Raw genomic sequence first — 15,072 nt, 5'->3', positions numbered from 1 at the left:
TTTTAACCCCAAAGCTAACTCTCAGGGATTTCACTTATTGTCCATTCTGTGTTCTCATCTCTCTTTCAGAGAAGGAGGAGAAGAAGAAATGGAAGGAGCTGAAGCTGCTGAGGAAACTGGATAAGAAGATGATGCAGGAAGCGGCAGAGAAACAGAAAGAGGAGGCAAAGCCCATTGAAGATAAAGGTAACGGATAACCACGAATGGGAATGAAACTGGACTTTGCCTGGAATGTGCTACGGAACAGCCTTCGGCAATCTGGAGTCACCTCCAGATGTTTTGGACAACTACTCCCATCAGGCCCAGCCAGCATGACTGATGGTACTCCAGCGCATCTAGAGGGGGCGCAGGATTGGTTCAGGCTGCTAGGGAGGAGGGAAGTAACCTGGGACTTTCTGCATGCAAAGCTGATGCTCTAACCACTGAGCTGGGTACGATAGGTAATAAAACAAAAACCCTCCTCATGAAAACTAGGAATGTTTATTGTGCGCTGCTTCTCCTAAACAGTAACTTCCTTATTTCCTAGGACGCAACTACACAGTCAGCGTTGCCCTTCCAGGCTCCATTCTCAGCAACGCCCAGTCGGCAGAGTTGCGGACTTACCTTGCCGGGCAGATCGCCAGGGCCTGCGTCATCTTCTGCGTGGACGAGATTGTGGTGTTTGATGAGCAAGGGGAGGATTCAAAGTAAGGACTCTGGTTGCTCACAAGGCTTTCCCCCTAGGTAGCTGGCATCATTTCCATGCAGGGATTCCTTCCCAGCCCTACCTGGAGATGCCAGTGAGGAATGAAAGTAGGGACCTGTTACCACAAAGACAGCAGATGCTCTCTTATCATAAGACACACTGCAGCAGCGTCTGAGTACCTGAAGGAGCGTCTCCACCCCCATCATTCTACCCGGAGGTCTAGCACCAAGGGCCTTCTGGCGGTTCCCTCAGTGCGAGAAGCCAAGTTACAGGGAACCAGGCAGGTAGTGGCGCCCTCCCTGTGGAACGCCCTCCCACCAGATGTCAAAGAGAAAAACAACTACCAGACTTTTAGAAGACATCTGAACGCAGCCCTGTTTAGGGAAATTTTTAATGTTTAATAGGTTATTGTATTTTAGTGTTCTGTTGGAAGCAGCCCAGAGTGGCTGGGGAATTATTATTATTATTATTATTATTATTATTATTATTATTATTGTTATTATTATTACTGAGTGGCCCACAGAAAGCCAATAGGGTTTAACTTTTAAAAATTTAATTTCAAAGATTGTACTGTACTGCCCCCCCCCCGCCTCAATATTTTCAGGACGGTGGAAGGTGAATTTGAAGGGATCAAGAAGAGAGGTCAGGCCTGTGTGCAGCTGGCCCGGATTCTGCAGTACCTGGAATGTCCCCAGTAAGTCATTCTGCAAAAACATGGGAAAGTGCCTTTAATGGTTTTATGCTCCTCAATATTTATTGTCAAGAACTGGAATTTGCTGGTGGAGGGAGAGAGAGAACAATAATGCCCCAGGGATTAGACAGGCTTGTAGGTCTCTCAGCAAGTCCTTAATGGGATGAAGGGGAGATTTTGACCCTTCGCCCCACTTCTGCTTGGGAGGGCCTTAGGTCTAGCTGGCTTGATTTTTCTGTTGGCTGCTGTGTTTTGTTTTATCATCATTGGATAATTTGAGCATCATCGCAGCTCAATATTGGAAGCTGCTTCTTCTCATTTGCCCTTCTAAAAGCATTTCTTCTCCTCTGTTGGACAGATACCTTAGGAAGTCTTTTTTCCCCAAACACCAGGACCTCCAGTTTGCAGGTAAGGCCTAAAGCAATGGGAGGGCCACATTCCCTTCTGGGCAACATTCTGGGGGCCATATTCTAGTGGTAGACAGAGCTGGAGGCAAAAGCAGGCAGAACAACTAATGCAAATCTTACCTTCTGTATAGTAGGCTCATTTCTACACACACACACACACACACACACACAGGATGTATGTATCAATACATCATCCAAAACCAGTTTGCGAAACAGTTTCATGATATTTGACATGGCCATATATCTCGAATCACAACGTGTGCATGCACTATGTAAAAAAATCATGCTGTGGGAAAACCCGTGAAGCCAGTCACCGCTTCGCTCATGCTTCCTGCTGCCCCTGTTGCTCTGCCTCCCCAGCTCTCCACTGCCTCTTATAGGGGGCAGTGAACCACAAGAGCCGAATAAAGAAGCCTACCTGGGAACTTTCCTCAGTAATGTAGACACCATGAGCTTCTTGTTTTAAGTGCAGACCCAGGCTGGTAGGTGGTTAAGGGAGACGCCTGTCAAAGCACCTCCAGGCTTCTTGCTGGGAGCCCCTTTCCCCCGCCTTTCTCCTACTATGGACTCTCTCTGCTGGCAGAGCTGCCTCCACACACCTGAGGGTTGCCAGGGCCCTTGCGAGAGCAGGAAGCCCTCTCAGCTCAAACTCCTAAAAGCCCCCCCCCCCCATGTTGCTGCCCAAGCCTGACTTTTGAAGGGCTGCAGCTCACTTGGAAGCCACTGCTGGTCCCATGGAAGAATAAACTGGGGTTATTTACTTCTGAGTTGTTGATGACAATAATAATAATAATAATAATAATAATAATAATAATAATAATAAACCTTGCCCTGTCATTTAATCCTCCTTTCTTTCTTTCCCCCTTCTCTCTCTGTGTGTGCGGGTGTTTCTGTGTCTCACCTCTACATAATGACACCATTATATATTGGTATATCTCAGTGTTTAGCCAGTGTTATGTCACAATGTCAGAAACCAGACATCATCCCCACACACTCATTCCTCCTAATGAAAAGGCATTATCAGAGTTCAATGACATTTTCCAGTCTTAGGTCAGGTCATGGTCAGATAAACGAATATTATACACTCAATAAGGTCCCGCAAAAAATAAAATAAGAGCACATAAACTTTACACTGAATTGATTGGTTCCCTGTAATAAATCAGTAGCTGACTATATCAGCACCCCGCCCCCGAAAGACTTAGAGGAATTGTTTCGTCTCCAGTGGTTGCCAGAAGGTGAACAATGTGGGCTGAACCTCAGGAGTAATTAATTAGTCCTGTCTTGGGTTGTTGCTTTTTAGTGGGTAGGGACAGCACACATGTGCACATGTACACACATGTGCACATATGAAAAGCAGTGTTAGTTTGTTTTGCAATGGAGGGGGAAAGTGGGGGGTGACTCCATATTACTCACCTTGGACATGTTGTTTCAGGGCTCTTAAACCCCTTAGACAGCCCCCACCACGTGCGGATAAGTGAGGAATCGGAGTATCGGGAAGGAGTGGTTTTGTCACGGCCCACCAAGCCTGGCCGGGGATCCTTTGTGAACTGTGGAATGCAAAAGGTAACCCTCACCTGTCCTGCTGCTATACCTTAAAGGGGTCCTACTTTTACCCCTCCTTGATCATTAACCAATCTCTATCCTTGATGGAGCGAGTGAGTTCCACAGAGGCAAGCAGGATGTCCCTGCGGATCAGGGGGAGACCCTAGAGCTGCATTCCATCAAGTGGCCTGGGGGCCACTTGCCAGTGAGGGATGTGGCCAAAGACCAAAAAGGGGACAGAGCAATAGATGTGAGACTGTAGCTACTCATATTTATTTATTTGTTGCATTTCTATCCAAGGAGATTATGGTTCCCCTCATTTTATCCCCACAACAGCCCTGTGAGGTGGGACAGTGACCCACCCAAGGTCACCCAGTGCACTTAATGACCAGGTGGGATTTTGAGCCCTGGTCTACCAGGTCCTAGTTTGACACCCTAACCACTACACTGTGTTGTCACCTTAAAGGTAAAGGGACCCCTAAGCATTAGGTCCAGTCATGGCCGACTCTGGGGTTGCAGCGCTCATCTCACTTTATTGGCCGAGGGAGCCGCCGTACAGCTTCCAGGTCATGTGGCCAGCATGACTAAGCCACTTCTGGCGAACCAGAGCAGCACACTGAAACGCTGTTTACCTTCCTGCCAGAGCGGTACCTATTTATCTACTTGCACTTTGACGTGCTTTTGAACTGCTAGGTTGGCAGGAGCAGGGACCGAGCAACGGGAGCTCACCACGTCGCGGGGATTTGAACCACCGACCTTCTGATTGGCAAGCCCTAGGCTCTGTGGTTTAGACCACAGCACCACCTGCATCCCGTTGTCACCTTATTTGACTCCTATAGCTTATATTGCACCCTTGCCTGGCTGTGCATTCGGCAGGCCTGAGATCCGCCACATCCCAAGCCAATGTTCTCTTCCTACAGGAGGTACAGATTGATAAGCAGCTGGAGGCAGGCCTTCGTGTTACAGTGCGTCTCAACCCACAGCAAAATCCAGGTAACGTGACTGACCCCATACCTTGGCCCAAGTGCTGAATGGGCTAGCCCCACAACCTGCACTCAGGTTGTTCAAATTTGTCCCAGACAAGGATGTGGGGGGCAGAATCTCCCTTTCATAACATTTCCCTGAGCTTCATGATTTCAAGAGTTGTGAGGAAAAACTTCATAATTTGCAAGCAACCCTCTCCTTTTCCCGTGCAGCTGGGAGGCAGACTGCCCATTTGCAGCCCAACAAAAACCTGGGTTCTTGTGGGCCAGCCAGCCCTGTTAACTCCCCACTTTCTTCCGTAGAGAGCAAAACACAGAAGGGGGTGGTCGTTTCATCGCACCAGCCCCGAACTGCTTCGGGGCTCTACTGGGGCTACAGCGTCCGCTTGGCGTCCTGTCTGAGTAAGTGTACATGCCTACTTTTTAAAAAGACCCCATAACAAACTGTTACGATAAAGTACATAAAGACTTTAACAACTGGCTTTATATGCTTAAGATTGCTTTACCTCCTTATGCCCACTCAACAGCTTTGATTGGGGGAACAGGCACTGTTACAGGCCCCACATTATACCTGCTCTGCAGCTGTAAAAAAATGATCTTTTAGTGGGGAAGCACCTACCCTTTGGAATTGCTTGCCAATTGAAATCAGGAGTGCACCACCATTGCATTCTCCTCAGTGCCTGCTAAAAACATTTTTAGTTAGACAAATGTACCCAGATGCTTAGAAAGTTAGTGGGAGTCTTAATCTGTTTATGTCTATTGATATTTTGATTTTCTGAAAGCCTGGAATTATTGCTGTTTTTATTGATGATTTTCTTTTATCATCCTTTTTGTAAACTGCTCTGAGATTTTTTTTTTTTAATTTACAACTAAGTGGTGTATAAATTTTATGAAATGAAGTAGACTAGAGTTCCCAGCATTCTTTTGGGAAATGTATGATCTTAGGCTTAAGTTTATAAACCTCATTAAGAGGTTTATAAATTTAAGTGGCATTAAGTGGCTTGTAAATTTAATAAAAATAATTTGGAGAACCGCAGGTTTTCCCCGTCCATGGCTTAAGTGCATTGCTTGACATTTGTCTTTTGCTGGTCAGGTGCTGTGTTTGCTGAGTCCCCGTATAAAGAAGGCTACGATCTCTCCATTGGAACCTCTGAGCGAGGGGCCTCTGTGGACCAGGCAACTCTGCCTTCTTTCAGGTACACCTTTACAATCCTACCAGGTTTTATGGGGACTAGAATCATCTCTCTACATCCCGCAAACTTGCTTTACCATTTCTTCTGTCTCCCAGACATGCTTTGATAGTTTTCGGAGGATTGCAAGGCCTGGAGGCAAGTGTGGACATTGACCTGAACCTGGAGGTCACAGATCCAAGCACCTTGTTTGACTTTTATTTGAACACCTGTCCGGGGCAGGGCAGCCGCACCATCAGGACCGAGGTGAGTTTTTTTTTTTAAAAAAAAGGATGTTCATGGAGGCTCATGGTTACTAGCCACAGTGACTATGTTCTGCCTCCACTGTGAGAGGCAATATGCTGGAAATCCCAAGGGGGAAGAGTTGTTGCTGCTGCTGTGCTCAGGTCCTGCTTGCAGGCTTCTCATTGGAGCACCTAGCTGGCTTCTGTTAGAAGAGGATGCTGATAGGTGCCCAATCCGACAGCCAGGCTTACTTTGTTCCTTATGGTGGCCTCCTGCACCCATACAAAAGAAGAATCTGCTGGGTTAGGCCAACAGCCCATCTAAGTCCAGCATCCTGTTCTCACAGTGGCTATAAATTTCTTTTTGGGGTTCCCTTTCTAGGAAGCAATTCTCATCTCTCTGTCGGCGCTGAGACCTCGGATTGAAGAAGCAGTGAAAAAAGGCAGCAGCCTCTGAACAGAAGCAGAAACTCAAGCATCCAACATGGGCAGACTATCATCAATCTTTGCCTCTCCCAGCCCAGGATTTGCCCCAGCAAATTATTTGTCAAAATTACAAATACCTAAATACAGATGGTCATTTACCCTCGCTAGATTCAACGTGCTGCCATCTGCCTTATTGCAGGGCAGATTCGAGGGTAAACCATATGCGGAACGAGTCTGCCCCTGCAGCTTGATGGAGGTAGAAACTGTCTCTCATGCCTTGTTATGCTGCCGTTTCTACAGGGATATTACGCTCGGTATTTATTACCCCTGCTATGCAAAAATCTCCAAATGAATGTCTAAAATCCCTCGTAGAGGACAAGGATCCTGAGATCACGTTAAGGGTAGCCAAATTCTGTGCGATTGCTATAAACCCTAGGGAACAAGCTGTGTTGTCATAATGATTAAGGCCTTAAATGATAATTTTCAGTTATATGTTAGTGACTAAGTTTTAATTTATATATATTTAAACTGTTGTTATATCTGTATCGTCCCTGTTACACCTAATTGCAAATTCACATGTATCCCTATCATGTTTTATGACTTCCTTGATATTGTATGTGGGCTGGAACTGGTCTGTGACCGAAATAATAAATTTATCATCACCTCTCCCAGCCAACTTAACACCGAAATGTGATGTAGGACCATCTTCTCTCTCTGTTGGGAGCTCAACTCCCTGCTGCCAGGGAGCAGGGGTCAGCAAACTTTTGCAGCAGGGGGCCAGTCCACTGACCCTCAGACCTTGGGGGGGGGCAGACTATATTTGGGGGGTGAACAAATTCCTATGCCCCACAAATAACCCAGAGATGCATTTTAAATAAAAGCACACATTCTACTCATGTAAAAACACGGTGATTCCCGGACCATCCGCGGGCCGGATTGAGAAGATGATTGGGCTGGATCCAGCACCCGGCCCTTAGTTTGCCTACCCATGGGTTGGAGAGCAGCCAGACACAAACAGAGGGGGAAGGGGAGAAGGACTTGGAGACTGGCCTGTCTAGCTCAGCTGCCACTTCTCAGAAGGAGGCATCTGCTTCGAACTTTTGGGAAACAGTGAAGAGCTAAGTGTGGCAGTTGACTGGAGGATGATGCCCTCCAGCTCAAATGCAATCTGTTGCAACCACATTCATGTTTAACACAGGAGCAACAACTTTATCCACACAGTTAAGACTGCTAGGAATCTGACCTCCACCCCCCACCCCAAGCAACCTACAGTTTAAGAAGAAACATATCAAGTGTATGACCTAATGTGATATTCCAGGAGTATCTTGACAATTAAACGGCCAAACTTTTAAAGGTGTAAATCAGTAGTTCCCAAGTGGGCAGTACTGCCCACTGGTGGGGGCAGTGGAATTACTTAGCAGAGCGAAAAGGACTATCAGATGTTAAATAGCTGGTATCACTGGATCAAGTTCATCAATTTTGTTGAATTAAATTAAATGGTTTTAATTCGGTTTTGTCCAGGTTTTTTTTGGGGGGGTGTAGTTTTTGCATTTTTATTATTATTTAAACCATTAAGCATTAATAGAAGTTATATATATATATATATATATATATATATATATATATATATATGATCATATACACCTGGCTTGCCAGTAATATATGTGAAAAGGAACTGGGGTCTTATTAGACCACAAGCTGAACATGAGTCAACTGTGTGATGCAGCAGCAAAAAAAGTGAATGCTACTCTAGGCTGCATCAACAGAAGTCTAGTGTCCAGATCAAGGGAAGCCATAGTACTGGCCTTGGTCAGATCACATCTGGAATAACTACTGTGTCCAGTTCTGGGTGTCACGATTTAAGAAGGATACTGAGAAGCTGGAAAGTGTGCAGAGGAGGGTGACCAAGATGATCAACGGTCTGGAAATCAAGCCTTATGAGGAACTACTGCAATGTGATCTATGTGGGGCTAACCTTGAAGATGACTTAGAAACTGCAATTAATCCAGAATGCGGCAGCTAGACTGGTGACTGGGAGTGGCCACTGAGACCATATAACACCTTTCCTGGAAAATTTTCATTGGCTCCCAGTACGTTTCCAAGCACAATTCAAAGTGTTGGTGCTGACCTTTAAAGCCCTAAATAGCCTCGGTCCAGTATATCTGAAGTAGCGTCTCCACCCCCATCTTTCAGCCCGGACACTGAGGTCCAGCTCTGAGGATCTTCTGGCGATTCCCTCACTGCGAGAAACCAAGTTACAGGCAACCAGGCAGAGGGCCTTCTCGGTAGTGGCACCCACCCTGTGGAACACCCTCCCAGCAGATGTCAAGGCAATAAGAAACTATTTTACTTTTAAAGGACAACTGAAGGCAGCCCTGTTTAGGGAAGTTTTTAATGTCTGACACTGTATTGTTTTTAATATTCGGTTGGGAGCCGCCCAGGGTGGCTGGGGAAACCCGGATTATAACAGTTGAAGGAGGTGGGTATGCTAAGAAGAGACTGAGAGGAGCTCTGGAGGGTAGGACTTGAACCAATGGATTCAAGTTACAATAAAGGAGATTAAAACTAACCATGAGCAATAACTTTCTGACAGTAAATGCTGTTTGACAGTGCAATGGACACCCTTGGAAGGAGGTGGACTCTCCTTCATTGGAGGTTTTTAAGCAAAGGTTGGATGGTCATCCGTCATATGTGATTTAGTTGAGGTTCCTGCCTTGCAGGGGGTGGACTAGATGACCCTTGGGGGCCCTTCCAACTCTACAATTCTGTGATTTTATACATGCAAAGTATCACAGCAGCAGCAGCTCTTTCCTTAAGAGCAAGCAGCCCTAATAGATAAAAAAGTTGCAAAGGGCTGCTGATTATGTAGATTCACCCTACCTGCAGTTTTATTATTATTATTATTAAGGGTTTTCTTGTTTTACAGTGTAAGTGTAATGCCTCGTATTTTTTTTTTCCATGTAACATTTTTACAAATCCATTTCATTTGAAGAAAAAAGAAAAAGAAAGAAAAAAAGAAAGAAAGGGGGGTGGAGGGAGGGGAGATGGATGGGGTCGGGTAGCGGTGTTTCTATTATGCTTAATGTATGTAGCGTTTGGTGTCAGCGTGTTTGTGTTGTTCACCTGTGTTCCTTTGGTGCTGAGAGAGGTTGGGGTTGGCCTAGGGCGTGATTGTTTGTTTGTGATTGGCTGTGGTGATCTTTGTTTTCGTGTGTGAGTGGGGTGGGTGGGTGTTTTGGATCAGGTTAGCCATACTGATTTGTATGCTGTTGGTGGATTATTGTCATTGTCCTCTTGGGCTGTGTATGTGATAAAGGGGAGCCATACCAGGGTGAAGGCGTCTTCTTCTGTTTGTCCCCGTGTCAGTTTCAGTTTATTGGTTAATTTTTCTAGTAGGGCTGTTTCCCATACTATTTGGTACCATTGGTCCATGCTTACTCCTGACAGGTCTCTCCAGTGTCTGGTTATGGTGTTTCTGGCTGCTGAAAGTAGGTGGGTTATGAGTTCTCACCCTACCTGCAGTTAAAAACTGCCATGAAAAAATGAAGAATCAAATTACGAGATAATAAACTAATAATCACAGAAAGCTTGGAAATCAATAATGATATAAGATATATTCCATAGCTGAATGTAAGGTTCATATTTCTAGCAAACATATTGAATATTCATTAATTTTGCCAAACCAATTCCTATTTAGTGGGAATGTGCCAACCATTACTTTAGATTTGGTTATATAAATCACAAATGGCCCCCCAAGCAGAAGCAAAGTCGGAGGCATCTGCATCACCCCTGGTGGCATGTATTTAATGAATCAGTTTTCAGAAATGGCAGTGATTATTTAAAACCATATTCCATAGAATAAAAAGCATGTGTCCTCCTACTAGATCACTAGATGTGTGGCAACCAACAGATGCAGAATTATTTGTTGAAAATAAGTCAGCCTTGGCAGCATCAAAAATGGCTACAGCTTAGCATCCAGTGTGACCTGTGTGCCAACATTAATACTAATCTCCATTACAACCTGCTTCCAGAACCTGCGTACATAACTACACCCTCGCTACAAGTGCCAGTATGTTGCTCTTAAGGTATGAGGAATATACTGTTTTGTTGTGTTATTATCTTCCTTATTGGGTTGTGCAAACTGTTCACTTTTTATAGGCAAGGGGGCACCGGGGATGAGTTAATAGAAGCAGAGGGTGGGGCGCTGGCCCAAACAAAGTTTGGGAACCACTGTTGTGAACTGTGTGCGCGCACACATTTACACGAAATTTCAGCTCACATAGCTTTTCCTCAAGCTTCAGACGAGGGAAAACCTATCTCACTAATCAATAAAATTGCTAGCTGGCAGTTTAACACAGCCATCTCCTAATATTCAAGAACCTGCAGCTTCCCTCTGCACAACCCCTGCAGTGGGGAGAAGAATATGTGTGGATGACCGCCACCCCCCACCCCCCCACTAATAGGTGTTGAACAGTGGTTCAGGCAGCTCCTAGACTTGCCTGGTTGTTACAGGCAGACAGAAAATCAGTTCTCTCCTGCTAAATACTGGGTTGTATCCAACTAAGATCATCCAGCACAGACCCACTGAAATTAATGGATCTAAGTTAGTCATGCCCATTGTTTTACATGGGTCTACTCAGAGTAGGACTAGCATTGGATACAAGCCCTTATTGATATATTTTCCTATGATGATGATGATGATAATCATACTACTTCAGTGTATTAGTCACTTATCCAACGAGCCTCCAAGTGAACTTGCATAATTTTTAATAGCGTAAAGCAAAATCAGAACAAATACATCCTATAAAACAGCAGCAAAAAAATGTACCATCAACAAAACCATCCTAATCCTGCAAATGTCTAGGAGAGAGAAGTTTTCACCTGACGCCAAAATAATGTTAATGATGGTGCCAGGCAGACCTCACTGGGGAGGAACATTCCACAGCTGAGAAGCCACAACTGATAAAGCCCTGTGCCCCTGCTGACACCCTCTTGGGCAGTGACGGAGCTTCCAGTGAGAAAGGAGGGGAAACTGCAAAAGTGGCTTTTAGCTAAGTGGTTTTTAGGAATACTTGTTATTGGCCTCCCATCTTTCTCAAAATACAATGGATGGCACCTTCAGGGGTGAAGTCATACTATTGGAGACTCACTGTGCCAGCTGTGGCTGCAGAGACCAGTAACTCATAATTGCTGCCTCCCATATTGTTTGTGTTGCTTAAGCAGCACCAAAGTGACCGCCTTGGAGGGCATGTCTGGGCTGTCCTGGGCTGCCCAGATGGGAAGACCCCCATCTCGGCCTCGCTGGTGTGGTCCAAAGGAAAGCAGAGCAATATGTTTGGTACCAGCTTGGCTGCAGGAGTTGCCAGTAGGAGGCGCAATCTGGATTTGTATAGGGTTTACTCCTTAGCATTTTCTTCTCTTGAAGACATCCCACAAGGCAGCAGAGATTCCTTCTCCTAGATGGGCTCCCTTCCCAGGTTGAGAAGCCCCATCTGCCCCTAGTTTCCCTTTACAGCACATGCAGAGGAAAGCAATCCAAGTTGGTGGCCATGACTGCCTCTTGTCTTTAGAGAGAAGCAGGTACTGTTCCTTGAGAATGCTAAGAGAGAGAGAGTTGCTTGTTGCTGCCTGGCAAGTGTCTGTTTGCAAGGTCTCAGGAATCACTTCCTTAGGTGGTGCTTCCAGCTGTGATTGCTTTCAAGTTGCTTCCAGCAGAGATTGCTTTCAACTTGCTAGTCCTCTTGAGGATGTTGGGGACGAAGAGGAGGCCAGAGGCCCGCTCGATGCTCTCGATGGGGACCAGGAAATTATCCAGAGGAATCTTATCATTGACGGGGTTGTTTGGCATGACGTAGGAGCGCAACTCAATCTCCCCACTTGACTTCTCCAGGATGAGCACCTTGAAGAAGTGTGTGGGGACGGCCACGTGGCTCTTCCCAATCACCTGGTATTTCACGTACATCTTCCCATCTGCCTCCATCCTGTATGGGGAAATTGGGGGGTGGGGGTGGGATTAGAAGCCATGATGTGGGGGAATTCCAGCACCAATTTTACAAAAATGTGAAACAATATTGTGATTTTTATTTAACAAAATCAATATTTTATTATTGCATAAAATAATAACTGATTGCAGGGTGGGGGCTGTTGGCAGAGTAAACCAGAGGGGAAAGTCTGTAAGCTTTTTGGGTTTTCTTAATTACCTGGGTAGAAAAAGTGGTCCTGTACAGACATAAACATTCTTGTTGTATTTAGTTAAGCTCCTGCAGTATTTCTCCAGGTTATTCCAGGCATTCTGATTCAGGTGAGGATTCTAGAAGCAAAATAAATAATGTGTTCAGTAGCTGAAGTGAGGATGATAATGAAGCAGTTAAAAGGCTAGGTGTGGTCCAAATGTTGCAGAACCACAAGGTGGCAAGGGGGGGGGGACTGTTGCTCATTGGTTAGAACACGTGCCTGGCATGCAGAAGGTCCCAGGTTCAATCCTGGGAAAGGCTGGGAGTGTCCCTTGCTTGAAGCCCCAAAGAAGCTGCTGCCAGTCAGAGTAGACAGCACTGAACTAGGTGGACCTCACTGACCTGACTCCATAGCAGTCTATATGTGTGTGGTGCTATGTTTAACTCTATGCTCACCTTTTAAAAGCCTCTGTGGGGCACCTAATCCCAGAGGTGACCCAGAAGTGACTTTAGTTCACATTGCTTAAAAAAAATTAGGTCTAGTAGACCTAATTTGAGTCACACAACTCAAAAACTGTAAGGCATAGGAAATTTATATTCACTCCTGTGACTTAGATGTGAGATAATCCAGTTCGGCAATTTTAATCAAAATCTGAGATGTAGTAAAAATAAAAAACACAACTGGTGATTGTCATGGAACAATCCCATTGAAGAAACTAACAATGGCTACCCAGACATAACTGCTTCTTGCAAAGGGGCCCCCATAACAATTAAAGCTTCAGGGCCCGCCAAATGTAGGTCTGCCTTTAGTCCCATAGATAGGCATTCTCTTTATTTCCTCGATATCAAATTAAGAAGTGCCTCTGAGGCTATGCAGAGTGCAATTGCCACAGCTGGGGGGGGGGACAAGACCAGCCGTCCAACCATTAACAGAGGGACTTGAGCGACCGGGGAACATAGCTCGCTCGCTGCCTTCAGACAAGCCAATCCAATACACTCTCCCTTACCTGGGGGGCGACGTTGCTCAAGTAGAATGTGTCCCCCATGGCCTTCTGGCTCCAGCGGTGGTTGGCGGCGGCCGCCAGATGTCCCCGGTCAAAGCCGCTGCCCCGGTAATCCGCGTTGGTGGCGCGGTGGTACTCGTGAATCGAGTCGTCGGAACGGAAGTCGCAGGCAGCACGGTCCGAGGAGCCGCTCAGCGTGGCCGGGTTTAGCTGCTCCACCACCCAGAGGGCGCTACGAGCCCGCGGGTCGTAGCACAGCACGTAGGACTCCCGGGTCCGCAGCAGGGACAGTCCCGGCAAGCCGTACTTGGCCAGATCCCCCGAGTCGCCAACGCCGCCTCGGGCAGCCAAATCCGAAGTTGTGGTGGCGGCAGCAACCACCGGCACGACCGGCAGCCGTGAGAGGAGCCCCTCCGCCTCCGCTCCCAGCTGGCTCGGCTGCCTCCCTCTCTTGGACAAGCCGGTGCCCAAGCCTACCCCGAGAGCCAGGGAGGCCGCCGGCACCAGCCACCGGCTGCCGCTGAAGAAGCGCCTCATTTCATCCGCTCCGCTTGGCGGAAGCGACCCAGCGGCAGCTTGCAAGCGGCTGCTATAGACACGAGGACTCCCCGTTCTGCGGGTGGGAGAGTGTGAATGGGGATGGAACGTCCGATCAGCGGAACGCCGAAAATGAGAAAAAAGTGTGAATGGAACGAAACGTTCGATCAGCAGAAGGTCAGGAAAGGTGCGAGTGGGACAGAACGTTCGAGGAGGAGCAAAAAGAGATACACTGTAGCCCCGCCTTCGTCGGTCGTGCCGACTTCTTAAAGGGGCAATGTTTTCGAACAGGAGGCTAAGACGGGCTATACCGCGTTGGTCTTGCGACTGGTGGGGGTCACTAGACCCGCTACAGGGTCGCACGGGCCGTGATCTAAAGGTGGCTTGCTACATCAGCTCGGCCACAAAACAAGTACTGTTGTTGTTGCTTAGTCGTGCCCTACTCTTCGTGACCCCATGGACCAGAGCACGTCAGACACTCCTATCTCCAAAACAAGTACCCACGGTAGCAATAATACTAAACAGGGCGGCCCACCCATGAGGCAAGGTGTGACAACCGCCTCGGGTGGCAGAACCCACAGGAGCAGCAGATCTTGATGTCAGTATTTATTCCTGATCTTCACTCATTCTTTCTTCCGTGGTGGGTGGGGGGATGCCATTTTGGGGTTCAACTCAGGCACCCAAATGTCTTCTGCTGGCCCTGATACTAAAGAAATCAGCCTCCAAATGCACAGTGGAGTTAATGAGGTCGGTTCCTGGGGCTCTGGAAAGGCTGAGGGCTACGTAACCTTCTCCTGAAGAAGGGCGCTTGAGAGCGTACTGCTGTGGCTCTAGCAAAGGTTAAGCAGGGGGAGCAAAAGCCCGCGATAGAAAAAGCAGTGCTTGCTTCTACAAAAGCACACACTAACAGGAAAAGAAGGCAGTCCCTTTTGGCCATGAGAGCTGTCCTGTACAGTGAAGCAGACTCCTTCAGGATGTAGTGGTTCCTCCTTCGCTGGATGTTTTAAAAACAGAGGTTGGATGGTCATGTCAGGGGGATTCTTTAGCTGGGATTTCTGCATTGCAGGGGGCTGGGCTATGACCCTTGGGTCTCTTTCAGCTCTAACAGTTCCATGATTCTACTACTTTACAGTATATGCGGAACATGTAACAATTGTAGAACATTGCCCTTTTAAGGGCACTTAAAAGCCCGTCACACTTTACGGTCCTT

At 46.9% G+C, this 15,072-nt stretch overlaps 2 protein-coding genes across 2 annotated transcripts in view; one reads left to right on the top strand and one right to left on the bottom strand.

Annotated features, from left to right (window-relative positions):
• Window positions 1-6,837, top strand: part of LOC307207789 (uncharacterized protein) — a 34,344-nt gene extending 27,507 nt beyond the window's left edge. The window contains exons 17-26 of the mRNA XM_079961850.1: window positions 70-186; window positions 527-686; window positions 1,290-1,379; window positions 1,735-1,784; window positions 3,216-3,346; window positions 4,246-4,318; window positions 4,612-4,710; window positions 5,402-5,504; window positions 5,597-5,744; window positions 6,105-6,837. Coding sequence (XP_079817976.1) covers window positions 70-186; window positions 527-686; window positions 1,290-1,379; window positions 1,735-1,784; window positions 3,216-3,346; window positions 4,246-4,318; window positions 4,612-4,710; window positions 5,402-5,504; window positions 5,597-5,744; window positions 6,105-6,179 — 1,046 coding nt within the window. The 3' untranslated portion in view covers window positions 6,180-6,837. The remainder of the gene's footprint in view (window positions 1-69; window positions 187-526; window positions 687-1,289; window positions 1,380-1,734; window positions 1,785-3,215; window positions 3,347-4,245; window positions 4,319-4,611; window positions 4,711-5,401; window positions 5,505-5,596; window positions 5,745-6,104) is intronic.
• Window positions 6,838-10,898: 4,061 nt separating this feature from the next.
• ENDOG (endonuclease G) lies at window positions 10,899-14,192 on the bottom strand. The gene is made up of 3 exons (XM_079962312.1): window positions 13,329-14,192; window positions 12,349-12,458; window positions 10,899-12,129 (listed from the first exon to the last, which is right to left on the bottom strand). The coding sequence occupies exons 1-3, from the start codon at window positions 13,860-13,862 to the stop codon at window positions 11,817-11,819; spliced, it is 957 nt and encodes a 318-aa protein (XP_079818438.1). The 5' UTR covers window positions 13,863-14,192; the 3' UTR covers window positions 10,899-11,816.
• Between the last annotated feature and the right edge of the window lie 880 nt (window positions 14,193-15,072).

The sequence above is a fragment of the Podarcis cretensis genome (genome assembly GCF_951804945.1).
Source record: "Podarcis cretensis genome assembly, chromosome: Z".
NCBI classification, from domain to species: Eukaryota; Metazoa; Chordata; class Lepidosauria; order Squamata; family Lacertidae; genus Podarcis; species Podarcis cretensis.
The sequence above is the reverse complement of the archived record's forward strand: the minus strand, read 5'-3'. Positions and strand labels throughout refer to the sequence as shown.

Excerpts from the sequence above, each read along its gene's own strand:
- ENDOG (XM_079962312.1), bottom strand. The coding sequence starts at position 13,862 with ATGAGGCGCTTCTTCAGCGGCAGCCGGTGGCTGGTGCCGGCGGCCTCC. Across the intron at positions 12,459-13,328 it reads TGAGCAACGTCGCCCCCCAG|AATCCTCACCTGAATCAGAA; the intron begins GTAAGGGAGAGT and ends TTTTGCTTCTAG. Across the intron at positions 12,130-12,348 it reads GGACCACTTTTTCTACCCAG|GATGGAGGCAGATGGGAAGA; the intron begins GTAATTAAGAAA and ends TTCCCCATACAG.